The sequence below is a fragment of the Dendropsophus ebraccatus genome, chromosome 1 (genome assembly GCF_027789765.1).
Source record: "Dendropsophus ebraccatus isolate aDenEbr1 chromosome 1, aDenEbr1.pat, whole genome shotgun sequence".
Taxonomy (NCBI): Eukaryota; Metazoa; Chordata; class Amphibia; order Anura; family Hylidae; genus Dendropsophus; species Dendropsophus ebraccatus.
The window spans coordinates 7,613,889-7,638,296 of NC_091454.1; the positions used below are offsets into that span (position 1 = coordinate 7,613,889).

The 24,408-nt window shown below is 51.3% G+C and overlaps 2 protein-coding genes and 1 long non-coding RNA gene across 6 annotated transcripts in view; 1 reads left to right on the forward strand and 2 right to left on the reverse strand.

Annotated features, from left to right (window-relative positions):
- Positions 1 to 519: 519 nt before the first annotated feature.
- On the reverse strand, positions 520 to 2,624 carry LOC138771788 (uncharacterized). The gene is made up of 4 exons (XR_011359679.1): positions 2,552 to 2,624; positions 1,813 to 1,893; positions 1,615 to 1,702; positions 520 to 681 (listed from the first exon to the last, which is right to left on the reverse strand). It is a non-coding gene; the product is annotated as an uncharacterized lncRNA (long non-coding RNA).
- Positions 2,625 to 10,205: 7,581 nt separating this feature from the next.
- LOC138771794 (hepatitis A virus cellular receptor 1 homolog) lies at positions 10,206 to 17,602 on the reverse strand. Of its 2 annotated transcripts, none has more exons than XM_069951807.1 (6): positions 16,894 to 17,602; positions 13,973 to 14,311; positions 13,769 to 13,818; positions 13,363 to 13,450; positions 12,154 to 12,190; positions 10,206 to 10,306 (listed from the first exon to the last, which is right to left on the reverse strand). In XM_069951807.1, exons 1-6 carry the CDS (start codon positions 16,937 to 16,939, stop codon positions 10,249 to 10,251), a joined length of 618 nt encoding a protein of 205 aa, XP_069807908.1. In that variant the 5' UTR covers positions 16,940 to 17,602; the 3' UTR covers positions 10,206 to 10,248. The 2 variants fall into 2 exon arrangements, with proteins under 2 accessions (XP_069807908.1, XP_069807901.1); XM_069951800.1 differs by having other exon boundaries at positions 10,206 to 10,311.
- Positions 17,603 to 18,650: 1,048 nt separating this feature from the next.
- The window catches only part of ARFGAP3 (ARF GTPase activating protein 3), a 23,087-nt gene continuing 17,329 nt past the window's right edge, over positions 18,651 to 24,408 (forward strand). For all 3 annotated transcript variants that reach the window (XM_069965611.1, XM_069965630.1, XM_069965620.1), the window contains exon 1: positions 18,651 to 18,807. In XM_069965611.1, the coding sequence (XP_069821712.1) occupies positions 18,739 to 18,807 (69 nt within the window). In that variant the 5' untranslated portion in view covers positions 18,651 to 18,738. The remainder of the gene's footprint in view (positions 18,808 to 24,408) is intronic.

A 24,408-nucleotide genomic window follows, 5' to 3' on the forward strand; every position in this document is an offset into this window, starting at 1 on the left:
GACTGACCAGTCCTTACTCTTCGGCTTTACTCTGTAGATTGGGACTGTCAGCAGAGGAAAGTGTTGGCCCCTTCATGACTTGCGGCATTGGGTACCTCTAGAGGGAAGGGCTATCCATTACTGACTGGATTCCTTACTGTAAGACTATAGAGCCATCATATGATGCAGTGGATCAACCCCCTCCCTGTAACATTCTGGGCCCTAATGCCTAAGCAGTTGTCTTTCCCCCGTCAGTGCCTTCCATTAACCATATAACCAGTAGACGATGGGACACTAGAGCCACTAGTATTGGACAGCTGGAACTGGAGTGATCAACCAGGTTGGGTGGCCACCATACACCGCCTGGACACTCCAGGAGTGGTGGTCGGCTGAGTACTCACTCTGTACATGGCTCCCTTGTCCTGTAGTCTCTGTACTCATCACTTTATATACACTGTGGGTCTATGAACACTTCCGTCCACTCCTACTTGTTACAGCAGTCACACAGTGCGCACCCTGTATTAAAGATGGCTGCCCCAAGAAAGTTTCTCATTTAATAAGACACAAGTTTCCCTCACCACCACCAGTTTTTCCTTGTGGCTGTGAGGGTGCAGGACAAGGCTCTTGTTGGGGTAACATGGCAGTCGGTACAATGTAGGTCACATCTTCAGGAGTTTTCCCTCTTGTTCCCCTTTATTATACCTGTGAAGAGAATCTATCTTTAGACTATTTCATTGTGTAGAACAGGTGTCAAACTCCGGCCCTCCAGCGGTTGAAAAACTACAATTCCCATCATGCCTGGACAGCCAAAGCTTCGGAATTGTAGTTTTGCATCAGCTGGAGGTCCAAAGGTTCCCCATTCCCTTTAGCGTCTTAAATTTTCACCTAAATTTGCCTTTATTGATTAGTCAGATACTAAGACTTGTTCTCTTATAGTAATCTGTTACTATTTTGACAATTTTTTTTATTTTTTAGTTATGGGGGCAGCCATATTGCCTGGGCTGCTAACAGCATTTAGTGCCATGCTTTACGGCAACTCATCGAAATGGGTGAAAATATGTACGTTTTTACTTTTTTTTTTTTTTTTACACAGCCCAAGGGGCTTAGAGGTGAGAGTCCACCTATGCTTTTGTCACACATCTGCACGTTATAGGATTCCACGAGACACCTTATTTCTTTTTATAGATGATAATAGACTCTGTCCCTGTGAGACATTACTGAGCGCGCTCTGAACTGTGAAGGTCATTTCACAGGGAGCTGCTATTGTCTCCTTTTATCTACTGGTGTCACATGACGCTGCAATGCTGTACAGATCACTTTACAGCAGCCTCCTCTTATCACCACAGGAAGTCTCAGCTTAGTTTTAGCCCCAGTGGTGAGAATGAGAACTGCAAGATCTCAGGATTATTTTATAATAGAAATGAGAAATTAGGAAAATTGTCACCAAAACTTCTTTAAAATAAATTTCTTATGACAACTTCCCTTTAAGTTCTAGCTATCCCTAAACCTGTGGCCTGCAGTAGTATCTGTGACCCTGTTACTTGGCGGGGGGTTGGATCATCACTGATCATACACTAATTGCTGATCCCAGGGGGGTCCTGACTATATAGAAGCCCTGGGATATGGGGCACTTACAGGAGTAGATGAGCAGCGGCAGGAAGGTGAGGGAGAAGATGACGGTGCCCCTTATCATGGTGGGCAGGTAAGGTCTCTCAGCCGCCTCCTGGAGTATAGAGTGAATAGATGTTAGGAGAATGAGATGAATACGAAGGACGGCCAGAAGTTGTCCGCCCATAATCTTACATGACGGACGGGATCACCTGCTCCACTTACTATAACAATGACTGGTGATCTGCTGGTCCCCTCGTCTGTATTGGGGGGGCTGGTGGTCCTCACCTCAGGAGGGGACGGTTCCTAGGAGGAAGATTTACACCTCTGATTACATTTGTAAAGCAACAACCCCCCACGGCCGACACATTGTCTTATACTTAAAGGGGAACTCCAGCGAAATCTTTCTTTTAAATTAACTGGTTTCAAAATGTTATATAGATTTGTAATTTACTTCTGTTTAAAAATCTCCAGTACGTATCAGCTGCTGTATGTCCTGCAGGAAATGGTGTATTCTCTCTCTGCTGCCACCTCTGTCCATGTCAGGAACTGTCCAGAACAGCAGCAAATCCACATAGAAAACCTCTCCTGCTCTGGACAGTTCCTGACATGGACAGAGGTGGCAGCAGAGAGCACTGTGTCAGACTGGAGAGAATACACCACTTCCTGCAGGACATACAGCTGCTGATAAGTACTGGAGAACTGGATATTTTTAAACAGAATTAAATTACAAATCTATATAACACTTTGAAACCAATTGACTTTAAATAATATTTTTCACTGGAGTACTCCTTTAATTCCATACTGAATTGTGCGCATCTGTGCAACATATCAGAAGACGGGTTATGTATAATCCAATAGGTCGGTAACATCCAGCCTCTGGCTTCTCTCCTGAAATACTCTGTGCTGCTGAGATACTGACACGGATGCAGGTTCTATAGGCTACAGGAATCCGCTCACTTACTGTATATTGCAGCGTTTCTGTCCCCCCGGGGTCTGTGGAGATGTGAGGCTCGTCCTCCTCAGACGTTTTCTGGAAGATAAAAGAAGTAAAAGAGAAAGCCGTGTATATAATGTAGAAGCTGATAATGCTGCCTCCCTGTCTCTCCCTGTAATGATATACAGATAGTGCTGCCTCCCTGTCTCTCCCTGTAATGATATACAGATAGTGCTGCCTCCCTGTAATGATATACAGATAGTGCTGCCTCCCTGTCTCTCCATGCAACGATATACAGATAGTGCTACCTCCCTGTAATGGTATACAGATAGTGCTGCCTCCCTGTAATGGTATACAGATAGTGCTGCCTCCCTGTAATGGTATACAGATAGTATTGCCTCCCTGTCTCTCCCTGTAATGATATACAGATAGTGCTACCTCCCTGTAATGGTATACAGATAGTGCTGCCTCCCTGTAATGGTATACAGATAGTACTGCCTCCCTGTAATGATATACAGATAGTGCTGCCTCCCTGTAATGGTATACAGATAGTACTGCCTCCCTGTCTCTCCCTGTAATGACATACAGATAGTGCTGCCTCCCTGTAATGATCTACAGATAGTACTGCCTCCCTGTCTCTCCATGCAATGATCTACAGATAGTGCTGCCTCACTGTCTCTCCCTGCAATTCTATACAGATAGTGCTGCCTCACTGTAATGATCTACAGATAGTGCTGCCTCTGTCTCTCCATGCAATGATCTACAGATAGTGCTGCCTCTGTCTCTCCCTGTAATGATATACAGATAGTGCTGCCTCCCTGTCTCTCCCTGTAATGATCTACAGATAGTGCTGCCTCCCTGTCTCTCCCTGTAATGATATAGAGATAGTGCTGCCTCCCTGTCTCTCCCTGCAATGATATACAGATAGTGCTGCCTCCCTGTCTCTCCCTGCAATGATATACAGATAGTGCTGCCTCCCTGTAATGATATACAGATAGTGCTGCCTCCCTGTCTCTCCCTGCAATTCTATACAGATAGTGCTGCCTCCCTGTCTCTCCCTGCAATGATATACAGATAGTGCTGCCTCCCTGTAATGATCTACAGATAGTGCTGCCTCCCTGTCTCTCTCTGCAATTCTATACAGATAGTGCTGCCTCTGTCTCTCCCTGTAATGATATACAGATAGTTCTGCCTCCCTGTCTCTCCCTGCAATGATATACAGATAGTGCTGCCTCCCTGTCTCTCCCTGCAATTCTATACAGATAGTGCTGCCTCCCTGTAATGATATACAGATAGTTCTGCCTCCCTGTCTCTCCCTGCAATGATATACAGATAGTGCTGCCTCCCTGTCTCTCCCTGCAATTCTATACAGATAGTGCTGTCTCCCTGTAATGATATACAGATAGTGCTGCCTCCCTGTCTCTCCCTGCAATTCTATACAGATAGTGCTGCCTCTGTCTCTCCCTGTAATGATATACAGATAGTTCTGCCTCCCTGTCTCTCCCTGCAATGATATACAGATAGTGCTGCCTCCCTGTCTCTCCCTGCAATTCTATACAGATAGTGCTGTCTCCCTGTAATGATATACAGATAGTGCTGCCTCCCTGTCTCTCCCTGCAATTCTATACAGATAATGCTGCCTCCCTGTAATGATATACAGATAGTGCTGCCTCCCTGTCTCTCCCTGCAATTCTATACAGATAGTGCTGCCTCCCTGTAATGATATACAGATAGTGCTGCCTCCCTGTAATGATATACAGATAGTGCTGCCTCCCTGTCTCTCCCTGCAATTCTATACAGATAGTGCTGCCTCACTGTAATGATATACAGATAGTGCTGCCTCCCTGTCTCTCCATGCAATGATCTACAGATAGTGCTGCCTCACTGTAATGATATACAGATAATGCTGCCTCACTGTAATGATATACAGATAGTGCTGCCTCCCTGTCTCTCCCTGCAATTCTATACAGATAGTGCTGCCTCCCTGTAATGATATACAGATAGTGCTGCCTCCCTGTCTCTCCCTGCAATTCTATACAGATAGTGCTGCCTCCCTGTCTCTCCCTGTAATGATCTACAGATAGTGCTGCCTCTGTCTCTCCATGCAATGATCTTCAGATAGTGCTGCCTCTGTCTCTCCCTGTAATGATATACAGATAGTGCTGCCTCCCTGTCTCTCCCTGCAATGATATACAGATAGTGCTGCCTCCCTGTCTCTCCCTGCAATGATATACAGATAGGGCTGCCTCCCTGTCTCTCCCTGCAATTCTATACAGATAGTGCTGCCTCCCTGTAATGATATACAGATAGTGCTGCCTCCCTGTCTCTCCCTGCAATTCTATACAGATAGTGCTGCCTCCCTGTCTCTCCCTGCAATTCTATACAGATAGTGCTGCCTCCCTGTCTCTCCCTGCAATGATATACAGATAGTGCTGCCTCCCTGTAATGATCTACAGATAGTGCTGCCTCCCTGTCTCTCTCTGCAATTCTATACAGATAGTGCTGCCTCTGTCTCTCCCTGTAATGATATACAGATAGTGCTGCCTCCCTGTCTCTCTCTGCAATTCTATACAGATAGTGCTGCCTCTGTCTCTCCCTGTAATGATATACAGATAGTGCTGCCTCCCTGTCTCTCCCTGCAATGATATACAGATAGTGCTGCCTCCCTGTCTCTCCCTGTAATGATATACAGATAGTGCTGCCTCCCTGTCTCTCCCTGCAATTCTATACAGATAGTGCTGCCTCCCTGTCTCTCCCTGCAATTCTATACAGATAGTGCTGCCTCCCTGTCTCTCCCTGTAATGATATACAGATAATGCTGCCTCCCTGTAATGATATACAGATAGTGCTGCCTCCCTGTCTCTCCCTGCAATGATATACAGATAGTGCTGCCTCCCTGTCTCTCCCTGCAATTCTATACAGATAGTGCTGCCTCCCTGTAATGATATACAGATAGTGCTGCCTCCCTGTCTCTCCCTGCAATTCTATACAGATAGTGCTGCCTCCCTGTCTCTCCCTGTAATGATATACAGATAGTGCTGCCTCCCTGTCTCTCCCTGTAATGATAAACAGATAGTGCTGCCTCCCTGTCTCTTTTTGTAAGGTGTCATAGAATCACAGGTACCTCAATTTCCTTGTGAGCGAATTTAGGGTAAGACAGTACAGATTCCTGAGGGATATAAACCAGAGCAACTCTTGGATCATTGATATCATCCTCCTCCTCCACATGCTCTGAAACAGAATGCAAAAAGTGTAGAGGTTTACAATTACATTGCTACAATAATAGCGGCACTATATGCAACGTATGAGACCTATAATACTGCCCCCTGTATACAGGAATATAACTGCTATAATACTGCTCCTATATACAGGAATATACTACTATAATACTGCTCCTATATACAGGAATATACTACTATAATACTGCTCCTATATACAGGAATATAACTACTATAATACTGCCTCCTATATACAGGAATATAACAACTATAATACTGCTCCTATATACAGGAATATAACTACTATAATACTGCCCCCTATATACAGGAATATAACTACTATAATACTGCTCCTATATACAGGAATATAACTACTATAATACTGCCCCCTATATACAGGAATATAACTACTATAATACTGCTCCTATATACAGGAATATAACTACTATAATACTGCTCCTATATACAGGGATATAACTACTATAATACTGCCCCTATATACAGGGATATAACTACTATAATACTGCTCCCTATATACAGGAATATAACTACTATAATACTGCCCCCTATATACAGGGATATAACTACTATAATACTGCTCCTATATACAGGAATATAACTACTATAATACTGCTCCTATATACAGGAATATAACTACTATAATACTGCTCCTATATACAGGAATATACTACTATAATACTGCTCCTATATACAGGAATATAACTACTATAATACTGCTCCTATATACAGGAATATACTACTATAATACTTCTCCTATATACAGGAATATAACTACTATAATACTGCTCCTATATACAGGAATATACTACTATAATACTGCTCCTATATACAGGAATATACTACTATAATACTGCTCCTATATACAGGAATATACTACTATAATACTGCTCCTATATACAGGAATATAACTACTATAATACTGCTCCCTATATACAGGAATATAACTACTATAATACTGCTCCTATATACAGGGATATAACTCCTATAATACTGCTCCTATATACAGGAATATACTACTATAATACTGCTCCTATATACAGGAATATAACTACTATAATACTGCTCCTATATACAGGAATATAACTACTATAATACTGCTCCTATATACAGGAATATAACTACTATAATACTGCTCCTATATACAGGGATATACTACTATAATACTGCTCCTATATACAGGAATATAACTACTATAATACTGCTCCTATATACAGGAATATAACTACTATAATACTGCTCCTATATACAAGGATATAACTACTATAATACTGCCCCATATATACAGGAATATACTACTATAATACTGCTCCTATATACAGGGATATAACTACTATAATACTGCTCCTATATACAGGAATATAACTACTATAATACTGCTCCTATATACAGGAATATAACTACTATAATCCTGCTCCTATATACAGGAATATAACTACTATAATACTGCTCCTATATACAGGAATATAACTACTATAATACTGCTCCTATATACAGGAATATAACTACTATAATACTGCTCCTATATACAGGAATATAACTACTATAATACTGCCCCCCTATATACAGGAATATAACTACTATAATACTGCTCCTATATACAGGAATATAACTACTATAATACTGCTCCTATATACAGGAATATAACTACTATAATACTGCTCCCTATATACAGGAATATAACTACTATAATACTGCTCCTATATACAGGAATATAACTACTATAATCCTGCTCCTATATACAGGAATATAACTACTATAATCCTGCTCCTATATACAGGAATATAACTACTATAATACTGCCCCCTATATACAGGAATATAACAACTATAATACTGCTCCTATATACAGGAATATAACTACTATAATACTGCTCCTATATACAGGAATATAACTACTATAATACTGCTCCTATATACAGGAATATAACTACTATAATCCTGCTCCTATATACAGGAATATAACTACTATAATCCTGCTCCTATATACAGGAATATAACTACTATAATACTGCTCCTATATACAGGAATATAACTACTATAATACTGCTCCTATATACAGGAATATAACTACTATAATACTGCTCCTATATACAGGAATATAACTACTATAATACTGCCCCCCTATATACAGGAATATAACTACTATAATACTGCTCCTATATACAGGAATATAACTACTATAATACTGCTCCTATATACAGGAATATAACTACTATAATACTGCCCCCTATATACAGGAATATAACTACTATAATACTGATGTCACCTTTGCCCACATTTCTTTCTATCTTCAGGTCGTTGAACAGTCCCGGTATCTCCACCCGGCAGCAGTAGGTCCCGGTGTCGTGCAGAGTGGCCCCGGTTATGGTCAGGGTCACGTCGCCGTCCTCCATGTCCCCCAGTATGTGGTATTTCTCAGACCTCCTCCAGGTGACTGTGCCGCCATCGGTCCTGATGATCTCCGTATTACAGCTGAAGAATGTGCAGCCCCCCTGGCCCCAGCACATGGTATACGGATACTTCTGCACTGTATACTTGCAGGGGATCTGCACGATTCCTCCTAGTGATTGCACCTTATCCGATCCTAGGAAAGCTGGGGAAGCACAGTAGAGTTATATGGCTCTACCGCTGGAGGACTAATGTCAGGGCACACATGGATACCAGGTTACATGATGTCTTCCTACCTGGGTGAAACAGGAGGCTCAGTCCAACAGTAAGGAGACCGCGATACATCATTGTCTGTGACATTAGGACGAGTGACGGCCGTGCAGATTACTGGCAGGAAGTGTGTCTGGTGGTCACTGTGCACAGGATGTCCGACATACATAGTCGCTGACTGATGTATACAGCTGTATGTGTGAGGGTCCCAGCATGGGGCGAGACCACCGACCACCAATGCACCACATCTGCATAGACATGGCCACTACAGTAGTGTCACTATGGTCACTACTTGATGGTTGCAGCACTCTTATTGGTTATTACTAGGGTCGCCACTTGATGGTTGCAGCACTCTTATTGGTTATTACTAGGGTCGCCACTTGATGGTTGCAGCACTCTTATTGGTTATCACTATGGTCACTACTTGATAGTTGCAGCACTCTTATTGGTTATCACTAGGGTCACTACTTGATGGTTGCAGCACTCGTATTGGTTATCACTAGACTCACTAGTTGATAGTTGCAGCACTCGTATTGCTCATCACTAGGGTCTCTGTGGTGTCCCACTAGGGGTGTTGTAGATATATACACCCTTCGCAAAAGTCTGTACTTATTGTATTGTTGTAGTGATGAAGGTAGTACCAAGTTTCACCACTAGATGTTGCTATATTATGTATGTGCATTCTGCTCATCCCAGGTAACAAGGTCTGGGGCCTGTTTCACCCATTAGGAAGGTTCAGCCGAGTCTAGTGGGCATAAGGTGGTGTGAAGACTGAAGTCAAAGGTCAATACACGGGCACAGGTGTTCTTCTTCTTCTTACAAGTATTCTACCTCATCCTCCAACCTCCCGGTAGAGCAGAGTGTGTGCCCACCAGGCACTCGCGTCACGTGACAAGAACCTAAGGTCCGGCTGTATCTCGGCCATCCACCATAGAAGTGGCGTCACACTACAACACCTAGGAAGTGACCGGCCGCTCCTCCAATATAACATCACACCGGGGGTACACCACATCACTACTTGATGGTTGCAGCACTCGTATTGGTTATCACTAGACTCACTAGTTGATGGTTGCAGCACTCGTATTGGTTGTTAGTAGTTCTATGCAGTCATACCTGGTATATGGCGGTGTAGTAGTTATATGCAGTCATACCTGGTATATGGGGGTGTAGTAGCTATATGGTGGTGTAGTAGTTATATGCAGTCATACCTGTTATATGGCGGTGTAGTAGTTATATGCAGTCATACCTGGTATATGGTGGTGTAGTAGTTATATGGTGGTGTAGTAGTTATATGCAGTCATACCTGTTATATGGCAGTGTAGTAGTTATATGTAGTCATACCTGGTATATGGCGGTGTAGTAGCTATATGGCGGTGTAGTAGTTATATGCAGTCATACCTGGTATATGGCGGTGTAGTAGTTATATGGCAGTGTAGTAGTTATATGTAGTCATACCTGGTATATGGCGGTGTAGAAGTTATATGGCGGTGTAGTAGTTCTATGCAGTCATACCTGTTATATGGTGGTGTAGTAGCTATATGGCAGTGTAGTAGTTATATGCAGTCATACCTGGTATATGGCGGTGTAGAAGTTATATGGCGGTGTAGTAGTTCTATGCAGTCATACCTGGTATATGGCGGTGTAGTAGTTATATGGCGGTTTAGTAGTTATAGGAAAGTCTTCTGGTTATACAGAGGTGCTGGGATTGTATGTGGAGTTATAGAACATTGTTTATTACATTTATATACAAAGACCCCCCCCCCCATTATAATCCACCAACGGGATGTCACAGTGATAGGGGGCGGGGCCTCAGGACGCCATCATCTTCTCATATATGTTCTCCACGACTGGAGCAGCTTCCAGGGTCCTCAGACTCAGGGCAGACACTGTACTGGAAGACAGAAGAAGACATCATAGTCCACAAGGGGGCGACACAGTCCTGATCCCCAGGCTAGACTACAGCAGAGACTCCATACACTGCCCCCTCCCCCACCCCACAGCAGAGACTCCATACACTGCCCCCTCCCCCACCCTACAGCAGAGACTCCATACACTGCCCCCTCCCCCACCCTACAGCAGAGACTCCATACACTGCCCCCTCCCCCACCCCACAGCAGAGACTCCATACACTGCCCCCTCCCCCACCCCACAGCAGAGACTCCATACACTGCCCCCTCCCCCACCCCACAGCAGAGACTCCATACACTGCCCCCTCCCCCACCCTACAGCAAGGTCTCCATACACTGCCCCCTCCCCCACCCTACAGCAGAGACTCCATACACTGCCCCCTCCCCACCATACAGCAGAGACTCCATACACTGCCCCCTCCCCCACCCCACAGCAGAGACTCCATACACTGCCCCCTCCCCCACCCCACAGCAGAGACTCCATACACTGCCCCCTCCCCCACCCCACAGCAGAGACTCCATACACTGCCCCCTCCCCACCCCACAGCAGAGACTCCATACACGGCCCCCTCCCCCACCCCACAGCAGAGACTCCATACACTGCCCCCTCCCCCACCCCACAGCAGAGACTCCATACACTGCCCCCTCCCCCACCCCACAGCAGAGACTCCATACACTGCCCCCTCCCCACCCCACAGCAGAGACTCCATACACTGCCCCCTCCCCCACCCCACAGCAGAGACTCCATACACTGCCCCCTCCCCCACCCTACAGCAGAGACTCCATACACTGCCCCCTCCCCCACCCCACAGCAGAGACTCCATACACTGCCCCCTCCCCCACCATACAGCAGAGACTCCATACACTGCCCCCTCCCCCACCCTACAGCAGAGACTCCATACACTGCCCCCTCCCCACCCCACAGCAGAGACTCCATACACTGCCCCCTCCCCACCCCACAGCAGAGACTCCATACACTGCCCCCTCCCCACCATACAGCAGAGACTCCATACACTGCCCCCTCCCCCACCCCACAGCAGAGACTCCATACACTGCCCCCTCCCCCACCCCACAGCAGAGACTCCATACACTGCCCCCTCCCCACCCCACAGCAGAGACTCCATACACTGCCCCCTCCCCCACCCTACAGCAGAGACTCCATACACTGCCCCCTCCCCCACCCCACAGCAGAGACTCCATACACTGCCCCCTCCCCACCCCACAGCAGAGACTCCATACACTGCCCCCTCCCCCACCCCACAGCAGAGACTCCATACACTGCCCCCTCCCCCACCCCACAGCAGAGACTCCATACACTGCCCCCTCCCCCACCCCACAGCAGAGACTCCATACACTGCCCCCTCCCCACCCCACAGCAGAGACTCCATACACTGCCCCCTCCCCCACCCCACAGCAGAGACTCCATACACTGCCCCCTCCCCCACCCTACAGCAGAGACTCCATACACTGCCCCCTCCCCCACCCCACAGCAGAGACTCCATACACTGCCCCCTCCCCCACCATACAGCAGAGACTCCATACACTGCCCCCTCCCCACCCCACAGCAGAGACTCCATACACTGCCCCCTCCCCACCATACAGCAGAGACTCCATACACTGCCCCCTCCCCCACCCCACAGCAGAGACTCCATACACTGCCCCCTCCCCCACCCCACAGCAGAGACTCCATACACTGCCCCCTCCCCACCCCACAGCAGAGACTCCATACACTGCCCCCTCCCCCACCCTACAGCAGAGACTCCATACACTGCCCCCTCCCCCACCCCACAGCAGAGACTCCATACACTGCCCCCTCCCCACCCTACCTGGACAGGCTGCTGATCTGCTTTTCAAGGTGTCGATCTGGGTGAAAAAAAATACAAAAACATTTTTAAAAAACATAAATATTGATATAGGAGGAGGAGGGGTGCGCTATATAGACGACATATTGTACGGACAGTGAGAGCCCAGAGCCCCCTCCTCCACAGACCACAGCGCCCAGAGCCCCCTCCTCCACAGACCGCAGCGCCCAGAGCCCCCTCCTCCGCAGACCGCAGCGCCCAGAGCCCCCTCCTCCAAAGACCGCAGCGCCCAGAGCCCCCTCCTCCACAGACCACAGCGCCCAGAGCCCCCTCCTCCACAGACCACAGCGCCCAGAGCCCCCTCCTCCACAGACCGCAGCGCCCAGAGCCCCCTCCTCCGCAGACCGCAGCGCCCAGAGCCCCCTCCTCCAAAGACCGCAGCGCCCAGAGCCCCCTTCTCCATAGACCGCACCCAGAGCCCCCTCCTCCACAGACTGCAGCGCCCAGAGCCCCCTCCTCCACAGACTGCAGCGCCCAGAGCCCCCTTCTCCATAGACCGCACCCAGAGCCCCCTCCTCCACAGACTGCAGCGTGCGCCCAGAGCCCCCTCCTCCACAGACTGCAGCGTGCGCCCAGAGCCCCCTCCTCCGCAGACCGCAGCGCCCAGAGCCCCCTCCTCTGCAGACCGCAGCGCCCAGAGCCCCCTCCTCCGCAGACCGCAGCACCCAGAGCCCCCTCCTCCACAGACTGCAGCGTGCGCCCAGAGCCCCCTCCTCCGCAGACCGCAGCGCCCAGAGCCCCCTCCTCTGCAGACCGCAGCGCCCAGAGCCCCCTCCTCCGCAGATCACAGCGCCCAGAGCCCCCTCCTCCGCAGACCGCAGCGCCCAGAGCCCCCTCCTCCGCAGACCGCAGCGCCCAGAGCCCCCTCCTCCGCAGATCACAGCGCCCAGAGCCCCCTCCTCCACAGACCGCAGCGTGCGCCCAGAGCCCCCTCCTCCGCAGACCGCAGCGCCCAGAGCCCCCTCCTCCGCAGACCGCAGCGCCCAGAGCCCCCTCCTCCGCAGACTGCAGCGTGCGCCCAGAGCCCCCTCCTCCGCAGACCGCAGCGCCCAGAGCCCCCTCCTCCACAGAGCACAGCGCGCCCAGAGCCCCCTCCTCCACAGACTGCAGCGCGCCCAGAGCCCCCTCCTCCGCAGACCATAGAGAAGGAGTCGGAGAGTCTATAGGACTTACTTCTATATATCAGGAACCCGAAGAGGATGGGGAGAGCGATGACCAGAGCAACAACGGCCAATACCACCGGGTGATAACTACCTGTACCCTGCAACAGAACATATGTAATATACAGTGACCCCACCATCAGAACAGTGAGTGCAGCTCTGGAGGATAATACAGGATCAGTAATGTATGTACACAGTGACCCCACCAGCAGAATAGTGAGTGCAGCTCTGGGGTATAATACAGGATGTAACTCAGGATCAGTAATGTAATGTATGTACACAGTGACCCCACCAGCAGAATAGTGAGTGCAGCTCTGGGGTATAATACAGGATGTAACTCAGGATCAGTAATGTACGTACACAGTGACCCCACCAGCAGAATAGTGAGTGCAGCTCTGGAGGATAATACAGGATGTTACCTTTGTGGTTGCAGACACGGTGCTGGGGGACGGGCTGACAATTAAGATATCTGCAAAGAAGAAACATTCATCATTCAGGAGTCGGGGAAAGCTGAATGTGGGAAATGTTAACCCTGTCTGTGCTGCTGATCCCCCAGCTTCCCAGGCACAGATTTAAGTCACAGAATCAGATGAGAAGTGGACAGGCCTTAGCGGGAGCCTCACCTTCTCTGATCTCCACAGTCATCTCTGTTTTCTGGTCATTGAAGATTCCCGGGATCTCCACCCGGCAGCAGTAGTTTCCGGCATCCTCAGGGGTCACGGCAGTGATGGTCAGGGTCACATTGCCCTCCTCCACCTCCCCCAGCAGCTGATACTTGTCCGATTCCCTCCAGGTGACTGAGCGGCCGTCTGTCCAGATGATGGCACTGCTACATTTAGAGTTCGGGCACTGACCCCGACCCCAGCACATGGAGGTAGTACCGCCATCTAAAGAGTACCCACAGGGTAACGTCACCGCACCACCCACAATGGCCGTCACCGCTCCGGCTGATAGCGAGAGATCTGTAACACATACAGATTATACAGAGGAGGGGAAGTGTGCAGTATTATACATAGGGGGCAGTATTATACATATAGTATTATAGTAGTTATATTCCTGTATATAGGGGCAGTATTATAGTAGTTATATTGCTGTATATAGGGGGCAGTATTATAGTAGTTATATTCTTGTATATAGGAGCAGTATTATAGTAGTTATATTCCTGTATATAGGAGCAGTATTATAGTAGTTATATCCCTGTATATAGGAGCAGTATTATAGTAGTTATATTCCTGTATATAGGGGGCAGTATTATAGTAGTTATATTCCTGTATATAGGAGCAGTATTATAGCAGTTATATTCCTGTATATAGGAGCAGTATTATAGTAGTTATACACGAACTGGAGAGAATGGAACGGCTGCACATCCCATCTATGGCTGATATTAATGCCGCTAGGCCTATATTAAAAATCAACACCAGAGTGTCTGTATATGAATTGATCAAGCCATATTGCCCCGTGTACCACCGCGCAGGTCCTCTGGTCCACACGGGTCCCTACGCTAACTCCACACCGTGTCGGTCAGCGACCGCCAACCCCGCAAAGCGTGCACATGCAGGGAAGGGAGGCCATGGAACGGCCCTGCAACCCCAATGTCACAGGACCAGACCCAAAAAGCCCCACCAAAACCCAACCAGCACCACCGGCGGGGAAGGCTGCCCCCAAACGACACAAGTATGGACATGGTATTACACTTACCATTGCTGCTCTCACAGAATGGGGAAGACACTTGGTTGGTGGCCACTGACTGGCACAGTGTGGACTTAGTGTAGGGACCCATGTGTATCAGATACCGGCACGAGGTACATGGGGCAGTATGGCTTGATCAATTCATACACAAAATTCTGATGTGTTTTTTATTTAGCCAAGCGGCACTAGTATCAGCCATAGGTGTGAGGTGCAGCACTCTGTTTCTTCCCTGAACCGCATTATAGTAGTTATATTCCTGTATATAGTGGGCAGTATTATAGTAGTTATATTCCTGTATATAGTGGGCAGTATTATAGTAGTATATTCCTGTATATAGGGAGCAGTATTATAGTAGTTATATCCCTGTATATAGGAGCAGTATTATAGTAGTTATATCCCTGTATATAGGAGCAGTATGTATTATAGTAGCTATATTCCTGTATATAGGAGCAGTATTATAGTAGTTATATTCCTGTATATAGGAGCAGTATTATAGTAGTTATATTCCTGTATATAGGAGCAGTATTATAGTAGTTATATTCCTGTATATAGGGGGCAGTATTATAGTAGTTATATTCCTGTATATAGGAGCAGTATTATAGTAGTTATATTCCTGTATATAGTGGGCAGTATTATAGTAGTATATTCCTGTATATAGGGAGCAGTATTATAGTAGTTATATTCCTGTATATAGGAGCAGTATTATAGTAGTTATATTCCTGTATATAGGAGCAGTATTATAGTAGTTATATTCTTGTATATAGGAGAAGTATTATAGTAGTTATATTCTTGTATATAGGAGCAGTATTATAGTAGTTATATCCCTGTATATAGGAGGCAGTATTATAGTAGTTATATTCCTGTATATAGGAGGCAGTATTATAGTAGTTATATTCCTGTATATAGTGGGCAGTATTATAGTAGTATATTCCTGTATATAGGGAGCAGTATTATAGTAGTTATATTCCTGTATATAGGGGGCAGTATTATAGTAGTTATATTCTTGTATATAGGAGCAGTATTATAGTAGTTATATTCCTGTATATAGGGGGCAGTATTATAGTAGTTATATTCCTGTATATAGGAGCAGTATTATAGTAGTTATATTCCTGTATATAGGGGGCAGTATTATAGTAGTTATATTCCTGTATATAGGAGGCAGTATTATAGTAGTTATATTCCTGTATATAGTGGGCAGTATTATAGTAGTATATTCCTGTATATAGGGAGCAGTATTATAGTAGTTATATTCCTGTATATAGGGGGCAGTATTATAGTAGTTATATTCTTGTATATAGGAGCAGTATTATAGTAGTTATATTCCTGTATATAGGGGGCAGTATTATAGTAGTTATATTCCTGTATATAGGAGCAGTATTATAGTAGTTATATTCCTGTATATAGGGGGCAGTATTATAGTAGTTATATTCCTGTATATAGGAGCAGTATTATAGTAGTTATATTCCTGTATATAGGGGGCAGTATTATAGTAGTTATATTCCTGTATATAGGAGCAGTATTATAGTAGTTATATTCCTGTATATAGGAACAGTATTATAGTAGTTATATTCCTGTATATAGGGGGCAGTATTATAGTAGTTATATTCCTGTATATAGGAGCAGTATTATAGTAGTTATATTCCTGTATATAGGAGCAGTATTATAGTAGTTATATCCCTGTATATAGGAGCAGTATTATAGTAGTATATTCCTGTATATAGGAGCAGTATTATAGTAGTTATATTCCTTTATATAGGGGGCAGTATTATAGTAGAATGTTTCAGCCATATACAGTCAGTGGCTGTAGGTGTACGGCCGCCTTTCCGTATACACATGGGCTGGTTACGTCTCTTACCTGTCAGGATGAGGAGACACAGGGCGGCTCTGGTGGGCTCCGGCATTGTAGTCAGTCGGTCAGGTGACTTGTCTCCGGTGGGTGCTGTATGGAGGACGGGGGTTGCTCGGCTTTTATATTAGACGTTTGTAATTTCACTTCTCTTAGATTTTTAGATAGAAGTGGAAGCAGGAAAACACCTTTCTCTCCTCCCGATCACAAAGCAACAAGAAGTGAAGAATCGAAAGTTTATTCTGGACATTACTGACATAATACTGCCCCCCCCCCCACCCGGTCACCAAACAGGGACTCCCCGCATCCCACCTGATGTACTGCAGCCTGTATATAGGGGGGTGATCAGCTGATTATAAATAATCGGAGGGGGGGGGGGAGTAGTCGGGTGCTTTCCCACAGAAGTGATGGGATCCTGGTGTTATGTCATCTCTATGAGTCCAGTAATATTTTACTATTAATGCCATAGAGTGCTTATACTAATATTACCATGTAATCTGCATATAATACTGCCATATTGTGCCCATACTAACATTGACATCTGTTTCCAAATAATACTGCCATATAGTGTCCATACTAACAGTACCACACAGTCTCCAAATAATACTGCCATATAGTGCCCATACTAACAGTACCACACAGTCTCCAAATAATACTGCCATATAGTGCCCATACTAATAGTACCCTCCAATCTCCAAATAATACTGCCATATAGTGCCCATACTAATAGTACCCTCCAATCTCCAAATAATACTGCCATATAGTGTCCATACTAACAGTACCACACAGTCTCCAAATAATACTGCCATATAGTGCCCATACTAACATTGACATCCAGTTTCCAAATAATACTGCCATATAGTGCCCATACTAATAGTACCCTCCAATCTCCAAATAATACTGCCATATAGTGCCCATACTAATAGTACCCTCCAATCTCCAAATAATACTGCCATATAGTGTCCATACTAACAGTACCACACAGTCTCCAAATAATACTGCCATAAAGTGCCCATACTAATAGCACCACCCAGTAGTGTCAAACATATCAAAAGCAATGGTAGTATCCTGTTTCCAGCCGTATAACACCGCCATATAGTGTCTCACTAATACTGATATTTATTGCCTTATTGTAGCACATGACATATAGTGACAAACAGACCTAATATAGTGGTCGTCTCTAAATAATGCTGCCTATAGTGCCCCAATAACACTGCCACCTGGTGGTGTAATAATCCTGCCAGTTACTGCCCTAGTCATGGTGTCATGTGCTAATGATAGTGCCATCTAATGCCGCCATAATCCCTGACAGACCCATACAGACCATGGTGTATATCTGCCGCATAGAGCCCAATAATACTGCTATACACCACCACTGTAATAGCCCCATCTCATGTGCCAATACTGCCGTCAAGTATCTAATGTATCTAAGCCCATCATGTGTGATACTGTCTTCTGAGCTGTGTATCTAAGCCCATCATGTGTGATACTGTATGCTGAGCTGTGTATCTAAGCCCATCATGTCTGTTACTGTGTCCTGAGCTGTGTATCTAAGCCCATCATGTGTGATACTGTGTATCCCAGCCCATCCTCAGGTGTGACGCCATCCGCCGAGCAGTGTATCTAAGCTTCCCCAGTTTGATCTCTTCCTCCGCAGCCAGTGACATAAGTGGGCGGAGCTAGCCGTAGTACTTTCCCCAGACAGGGCGTGGCCTCTCTAACGCGTCACCAGTGGAGGGGCGGATCTTCCGTGGTGACGTATGGGGAAAGGGGCATGTCGTAGTGACGTAGCCGGCGGTTGTTGACGTGGCCCTCCGTGTACAGCGCCGGTAGTTCGGTGTGAGCGGCGGAATCATGAGTGAGCCCCACAAGCAGGACATCGCCGCCATCTTCAAGCGGCTCCGCTCCGTGCCCACCAACAAGGTGAGATCCCGGGACACATGGGACGGCGGGGAGGGAGAGCGGCGGGGAGACACCGGGGGCGGCGGGGGGCACCTGTGTGAGGGGCGACAACTCTGCCACAAGTGTATGAGAGAGGGGCCGGAGTTGTCAGCAGTGAGGTCACGTGATCTGTGGGCGGAGTCTGAGAACTCACCTGAGCCCCCCAATAAGTGTGTATCTAAGCCTATCATGTGCTATACTGTGTATCTAAGCCTATCATGGGTGATACCTGCCTGCTGGGCTGTGTATCTAAGCCTATGATGTACCACACTCTCTGCTCGGCTGTAGATGATGTGACACTGCTGAGTCACCGTATCTAATCACATAATCTGTGATACAGTCAGCTGGATTTCTCTAAACATATGGGCCCCCCCTCCCCCAGCTGTGTCCCCTGAGATATGGCCCCCCCTCCCCCAGCTGTGTCCCCTGAGATATGGCCCCCCCTCCCCCAGCTGTGTCCCCTCAGCTATGGCCCCCCCCCCTCCCCCAGCTGTGTCCCCTGAGATATGGCCCCCCCTCCCCCAGCTGTGTCCCCTGAGATATGGCCCCCCCTCCCCCAGCTGTGTCCCCTCAGCTATGGCCCCCCCCCCCTCCCCCAGCTGTGTCCCCTCAGCTATGGCCCCCCCCCCTCCCCCCGCTGTGTCCCCTGAGACATGCCCCCCCCTCCCCCAGCTGTGTCCCCTGAGATATGGCCCCCCCTCCCCCAGCTGTGTCCCCTGAGATATGGGCCCCCCCTCCCCCAGCTGTGTCCCCTGAGACATGCCCCCCCCTCCACCAGCTGTGTCCCCTGAGATGTGCCCCCCCCCTCCCCCAGCTGTGTCCCCTGAGATGTGCCCCCCCCTCCCCCAGCTGTGTCCCCTGAGATATGGCCCCCCCTCCCCCAGCTGTGTCCCCTGAGATAAGCCCCCCCCTCCCCCAGCTGTGTCCCCTGAGATATGGGCCCCCCTCCCCCAGCTGTGTCCCCTGAGATATGGGCCCCCCCCTCCCCCAGCTGTGTCCCCTGAGATATGGGCCCCCCCTCCCCCAGCTGTGTCCCCCGAGATATGGGCCCCCCCTCCCCCAGCTGTGTCCCCCGAGATATGGGCCCCCCCTCCCCCAGCTGTGTCCCCTGAGATATGGGCCCCCCCTCCTCCCCCAGCTGTGTCCCCTGAGATATGGGCCCCCCCTCCCCCAGCTGTGTCCCCCGAGATATGGGCCCCCCCCTCCCCCAGCTGTGTCCCCTGAGATATGGGCCCCCCTCCCCCAGCTGTGTCCCCTGAGATATGGGCCCCCCCTCCCCCAGCTGTGTCCCCCGAGATATGGGCCCCCCCCTCCCCCAGCTGTGTCCCCTGAGATATGGGCCCCCCCTCCCTCCCCCAGCTGTGTCCCCTGAGATATGGGCCCCCCCTCCCTCCCCCAGCTGTGTCCCCTGAGATATGGGCCCCCCCTCCCTCCCCCAGCTGTGTCCCCTGAGATATGGGCCCCCCCTCCCTCCCCCAGCTGTGTCCCCTGAGATATGGGCCCCCCCTCCCTCCCCCAGCTGTGTCCCCTGAGATATGGGCCCCCCCTCCCTCCCCCAGCTGTGTCCCCTGAGATATGGGCCCCCCCTCCCTCCCCCAGCTGTGTCCCCTGAGATATGGGCCCCCCCTCCCTCCCCCAGCTGTGTCCCCTGAGATATGGGCCCCCCCTCCCTCCCCCAGCTGTGTCCCCTGAGATATGGGCCCCCCCTCCCTCCCCCAGCTGTGTCCCCTGAGATATGGGCCCCCCCTCCCTCCCCCAGCTGTGTCCCCTGAGATATGGGCCCCCCCTCCCTCCCCCAGCTGTGTCCCCTGAGATATGGGCCCCCCCTCCCTCCCCCAGCTGTGTCCCCTGAGATATGGGCCCCCCCTCCCTCCCCCAGCTGTGTCCCCTGAGATATGGGCCCCCCCTCCCTCCCCCAGCTGTGTCCCCTGAGATATGGGCCCCCCCCTCCCTCCCCCAGCTGTGTCCCCTGAGATATGGGCCCCCCCTCCCTCCCCCAGCTGTGTCCCCTGAGATATGGGCCCCCCCCTCCCTCCCCCAGCTGTGTCCCCTGAGATATGGGCCCCCCCCCTCCCCCAGCTGTGTCCCCTGAGATATGGGCCCCCCTCCCTCCCCCAGCTGTGTCCCCTGAGATATGGGCCCCCCCCTCCCTCCCCCAGCTGTGTCCCCTGAGATATGGGCCCCCCCTCCCTCCCCCAGCTGTGTCCCCTGAGATATGGGCCCCCCCCTCCCTCCCCCAGCTGTGTCCCCTGAGATATGGGCCCCCCCTCCCTCCCCCAGCTGTGTCCCCTGAGATATGGGCCCCCCCTCCCTCCCCCAGCTGTGTCCCCTGAGATATGGGCCCCCCCCTCCCTCCCCCAGCTGTGTCCCCTGAGATATGGGCCCCCCCCCTCCCTCCCCCAGCTGTGTCCCCTGAGATATGGGCCCCCCCCTCCCTCCCCCAGCTGTGTCCCCTGAGATATGGGCCCCCCCCTCCCTCCCCCAGCTGTGTCCCCTGAGATATGGGCCCCCCCCTCCCTCCCCCAGCTGTGTCCCCTGAGATATCGGGCCCCCCCCTCCCTCCCCCAGCTGTGTCCCCTGAGATATGGGCCCCCCCTCCCTCCCCCAGCTGTGTCCCCTAAGATATGGGCCCCCCCTCCCTCCCCCAGCTGTGTCCCCTGAGATATGGGCCCCCCCTCCCTCCCCCAGCTGTGTCCCCTGAGATATGGGCCCCCCCTCCCTCCCCCAGCTGTGTCCCCTGAGATATGGGCCCCCCCTCCCTCCCCCAGCTGTGTCCCCTGAGATATGGGCCCCCCCTCCCTCCCCCAGCTGTGTCCCCTGAGATATGGGCCCCCCCTCCCTCCCCCAGCTGTGTCCCCTGAGATATGGGCCCCCCCTCCCTCCCCCAGCTGTGTCCCCTGAGATATGGGCCCCCCCTCCCTCCCCCAGCTGTGTCCCCTGAGATATGGGCCCCCCCTCCCTCCCCCAGCTGTGTCCCCTGAGATATGGCCCCCCCCCTCCACCAGCTGTGTCCCCTGAGATATGGGCCCCCCCTCCCTTCCCCAGCTGTGTCCCCTGAGACATGGCCCCCCCCTCCACCAGCTGTGTCCCCTGAGATATGGGCCCCCCCTCCCCCAGCTGTGTCCCCTGAGATATGGCCCCCCCTCCCCCAGCTGTGTCCCCTGAGATATGGGCCCCCCCTCCCCCAGCTGTGTCCCCTGAGACATGCCCCCCCCCTCCCCCAGCTGTGTCCCCTGAGATATGGGCCCCCCCCTCCCCCAGCTGTGTCCCCTGAGATATGGGCCCCCCCCCCTCCCCCAGCTGTGTCCCCCGAGATATGGCCCCCCTCCCCCAGCTGTGTCCCCTGAGATATGGGCCCCCCCCCCCCCTCCCCCAGCTGTGTCCCCCGAGATATGGCCCCCCTCCCCCAGCTGTGTCCCCCGAGATATGGGCCCCCCCTCCCCCAGCTGTGTCCCCTGAGATATGGCCCCCCCTCCCCCAGCTGTGTCCCCTGAGATATGGCCCCCCCCTCCCCCAGCTGTGTCCCCTGAGATATGGGCCCCCCTCCCCGAGCTGTGTCCCCTGAGATATGGGCCCCCCCTCCCCCAGCTGTGTCCCCTGAGATATGGGGCCCCCTCCCCGAGCTGTGTCCCCTGAGATATGGGCCCCCCTCCCCGAGCTGTGTCCCCTAAATTATATGGGCCCCCCCTCCCCCAGCTGTGTCCCCTGAGATATGGGCCCCCCCTCCCCCAGCTGTGTCCCCTGAGATATGGCCCCCCCTCCACCAGCTGTGTCCCCTGAGATATGGGCCCCTCCTCCCCCAGCTGTGTCCCCTGAGATATGGGCCCCCCCCCTCCCCCAGCTGTGTCCCCTGAGATATGGGCCCCCCCTCCCCCAGCTGTGTCCCCTGAGATATGGGCCCCCCCTCCACCAGCTGTGTCCCCTGAGATATGGCCCCCCCTCCCCCAGCTGTGTCCCCTGAGATATGGGCCCCCCCCCCCTCCCCCAGCTGTGTCCCCTGAGATATGGGCCCCCCCCCCCCTCCCCCAGCTGTGTCCCCTGAGATATGGCCCCCCCTCCACCAGCTGTGTCCCCTGAGATATGGGCCCCCCTCCCCCAGCTGTGTCCCCTGAGATATGGGCCCCCCCCCCTCCCCCAGCTGTGTCCCCTGAGATATGGGCCCCCCCCCTCCCCCAGCTGTGTCCCCTGAGATATGGGCCCCCCCCTCCCCCAGCTGTGTCCCCTGAGATATGGCCCCCCCCCCTCCCCCAGCTGTGTCCCCTGAGATATGGGCCCCCCCTCCCCCAGCTGTGTCCCCTGAGATATGGCCCCCCCTCCACCAGCTGTGTCCCCTGAGATATGGGCCCCCCCTCCACCAGCTGTGTCCCCTGAGATATGGCCCCCCCTCCACCAGCTGTGTCCCCTGAGATATGGGCCCCCCCTCCACCAGCTGTGTCCCCTGAGATATGGCCCCCCCTCCACCAGCTGTGTCCCCTGAGATATGGCCCCCCCTCCACCAGCTGTGTCCCCTGAGATATGGGCCCCCCCTCCCCCAGCTGTGTCCCTGGAGGTATCCCTTAGGAGGGGCCATAGCTCTGTGCTCCCTGGGGGGGGGGTGTCACCTGTGCTAGAGGCTACAAGTGTATGGTCACCCGGGGCGCCGTAGCCTCTGCCCGGGGTCACAGGGGGCGCCGTAGCCTCTGCCCGGGGTCACAGGGGGCGCCGTAGCCTCTGCCCGGGGTCACAGGGGGCGCCGTAGCCTCTGCCCGGGGTCACAGGGGGCGCCGTAGCCTCTGCCCGGGGTCACAGGGGGCGCCGTAGCCTCTGCCCGGGGTCACAGGGGGCGCCGTAGCCTCTGCCCGGGGTCACAGGGGGCGCCGTAGCCTCTGCCCGGGGTCACAGGGGGCGCCGTAGCCTCTGCCCGGGGTCACAGGGGGCGCCGTAGCCTCTGCCCGGGGTCACAGGGGGCGCCGTAGCCTCTGCCCGGGGTCACAGGGGGCGCCGTAGCCTCTGCCCGGGGTCACACGGGGCGCCGTAGCCTCTGCCCGGGGTCACACGGGGCGCCGTAGCCTCTGCCCGGGGTCACACGGGGCGCCGTAGCCTCTGCGCTGTGATATTGATATTACGTGATGTTGGCCCCGATCCTGCACAGGTTAAAGGTTGAGGTGACGGTGTTGCAGTCGGGGACCTTTGCCCGGCCGGGGTTACTTACATCAGTGATGAGATAATGTGGCGGTCTCCTCCAGGAGCAGCGCCCCCCTCACTGTGGCCATGTCTGGTACTACAGCCGAGCTCTATTAGTCTGAGCTGTAATCCCAGACGCGGCTTGTAGATGAGCGGGGGCGCTGTGTTATATAATACCCCCAGCCTCCCTGTAATCTGTATCATGTATACACGTACATTCAGGCTGCCATGTACCCAGAGTCACCGACTGCTTCATCCATCACCCAGGTCTGAGGCCTCACTGTGAATCACTCCTCATAAAACTTTATTTATAGCTGCCAAGGATAACAAAGCGAAAGGACTGACTGTCCCCACCCAGCATCCCCTGCTATTAGTGTCTGTCATGTGGCATCATTCCTGCAGAATAGTGAGTGCAGCTCT

Excerpts from the sequence above, each read along its gene's own strand:
- LOC138771794 (XM_069951800.1), bottom strand. The coding sequence starts at position 16,939 with ATGCCGGAGCCCACCAGAGCCGCCCTGTGTCTCCTCATCCTGACAG. Across the intron at positions 14,312-16,893 it reads GTGTCTCCTCATCCTGACAG|ATCTCTCGCTATCAGCCGGA; the intron begins GTAAGAGACGTA and ends TATGTGTTACAG. Across the intron at positions 13,451-13,768 it reads CCGTGTCTGCAACCACAAAG|GGTACAGGTAGTTATCACCC; the intron begins GTAACATCCTGT and ends GTTCTGTTGCAG.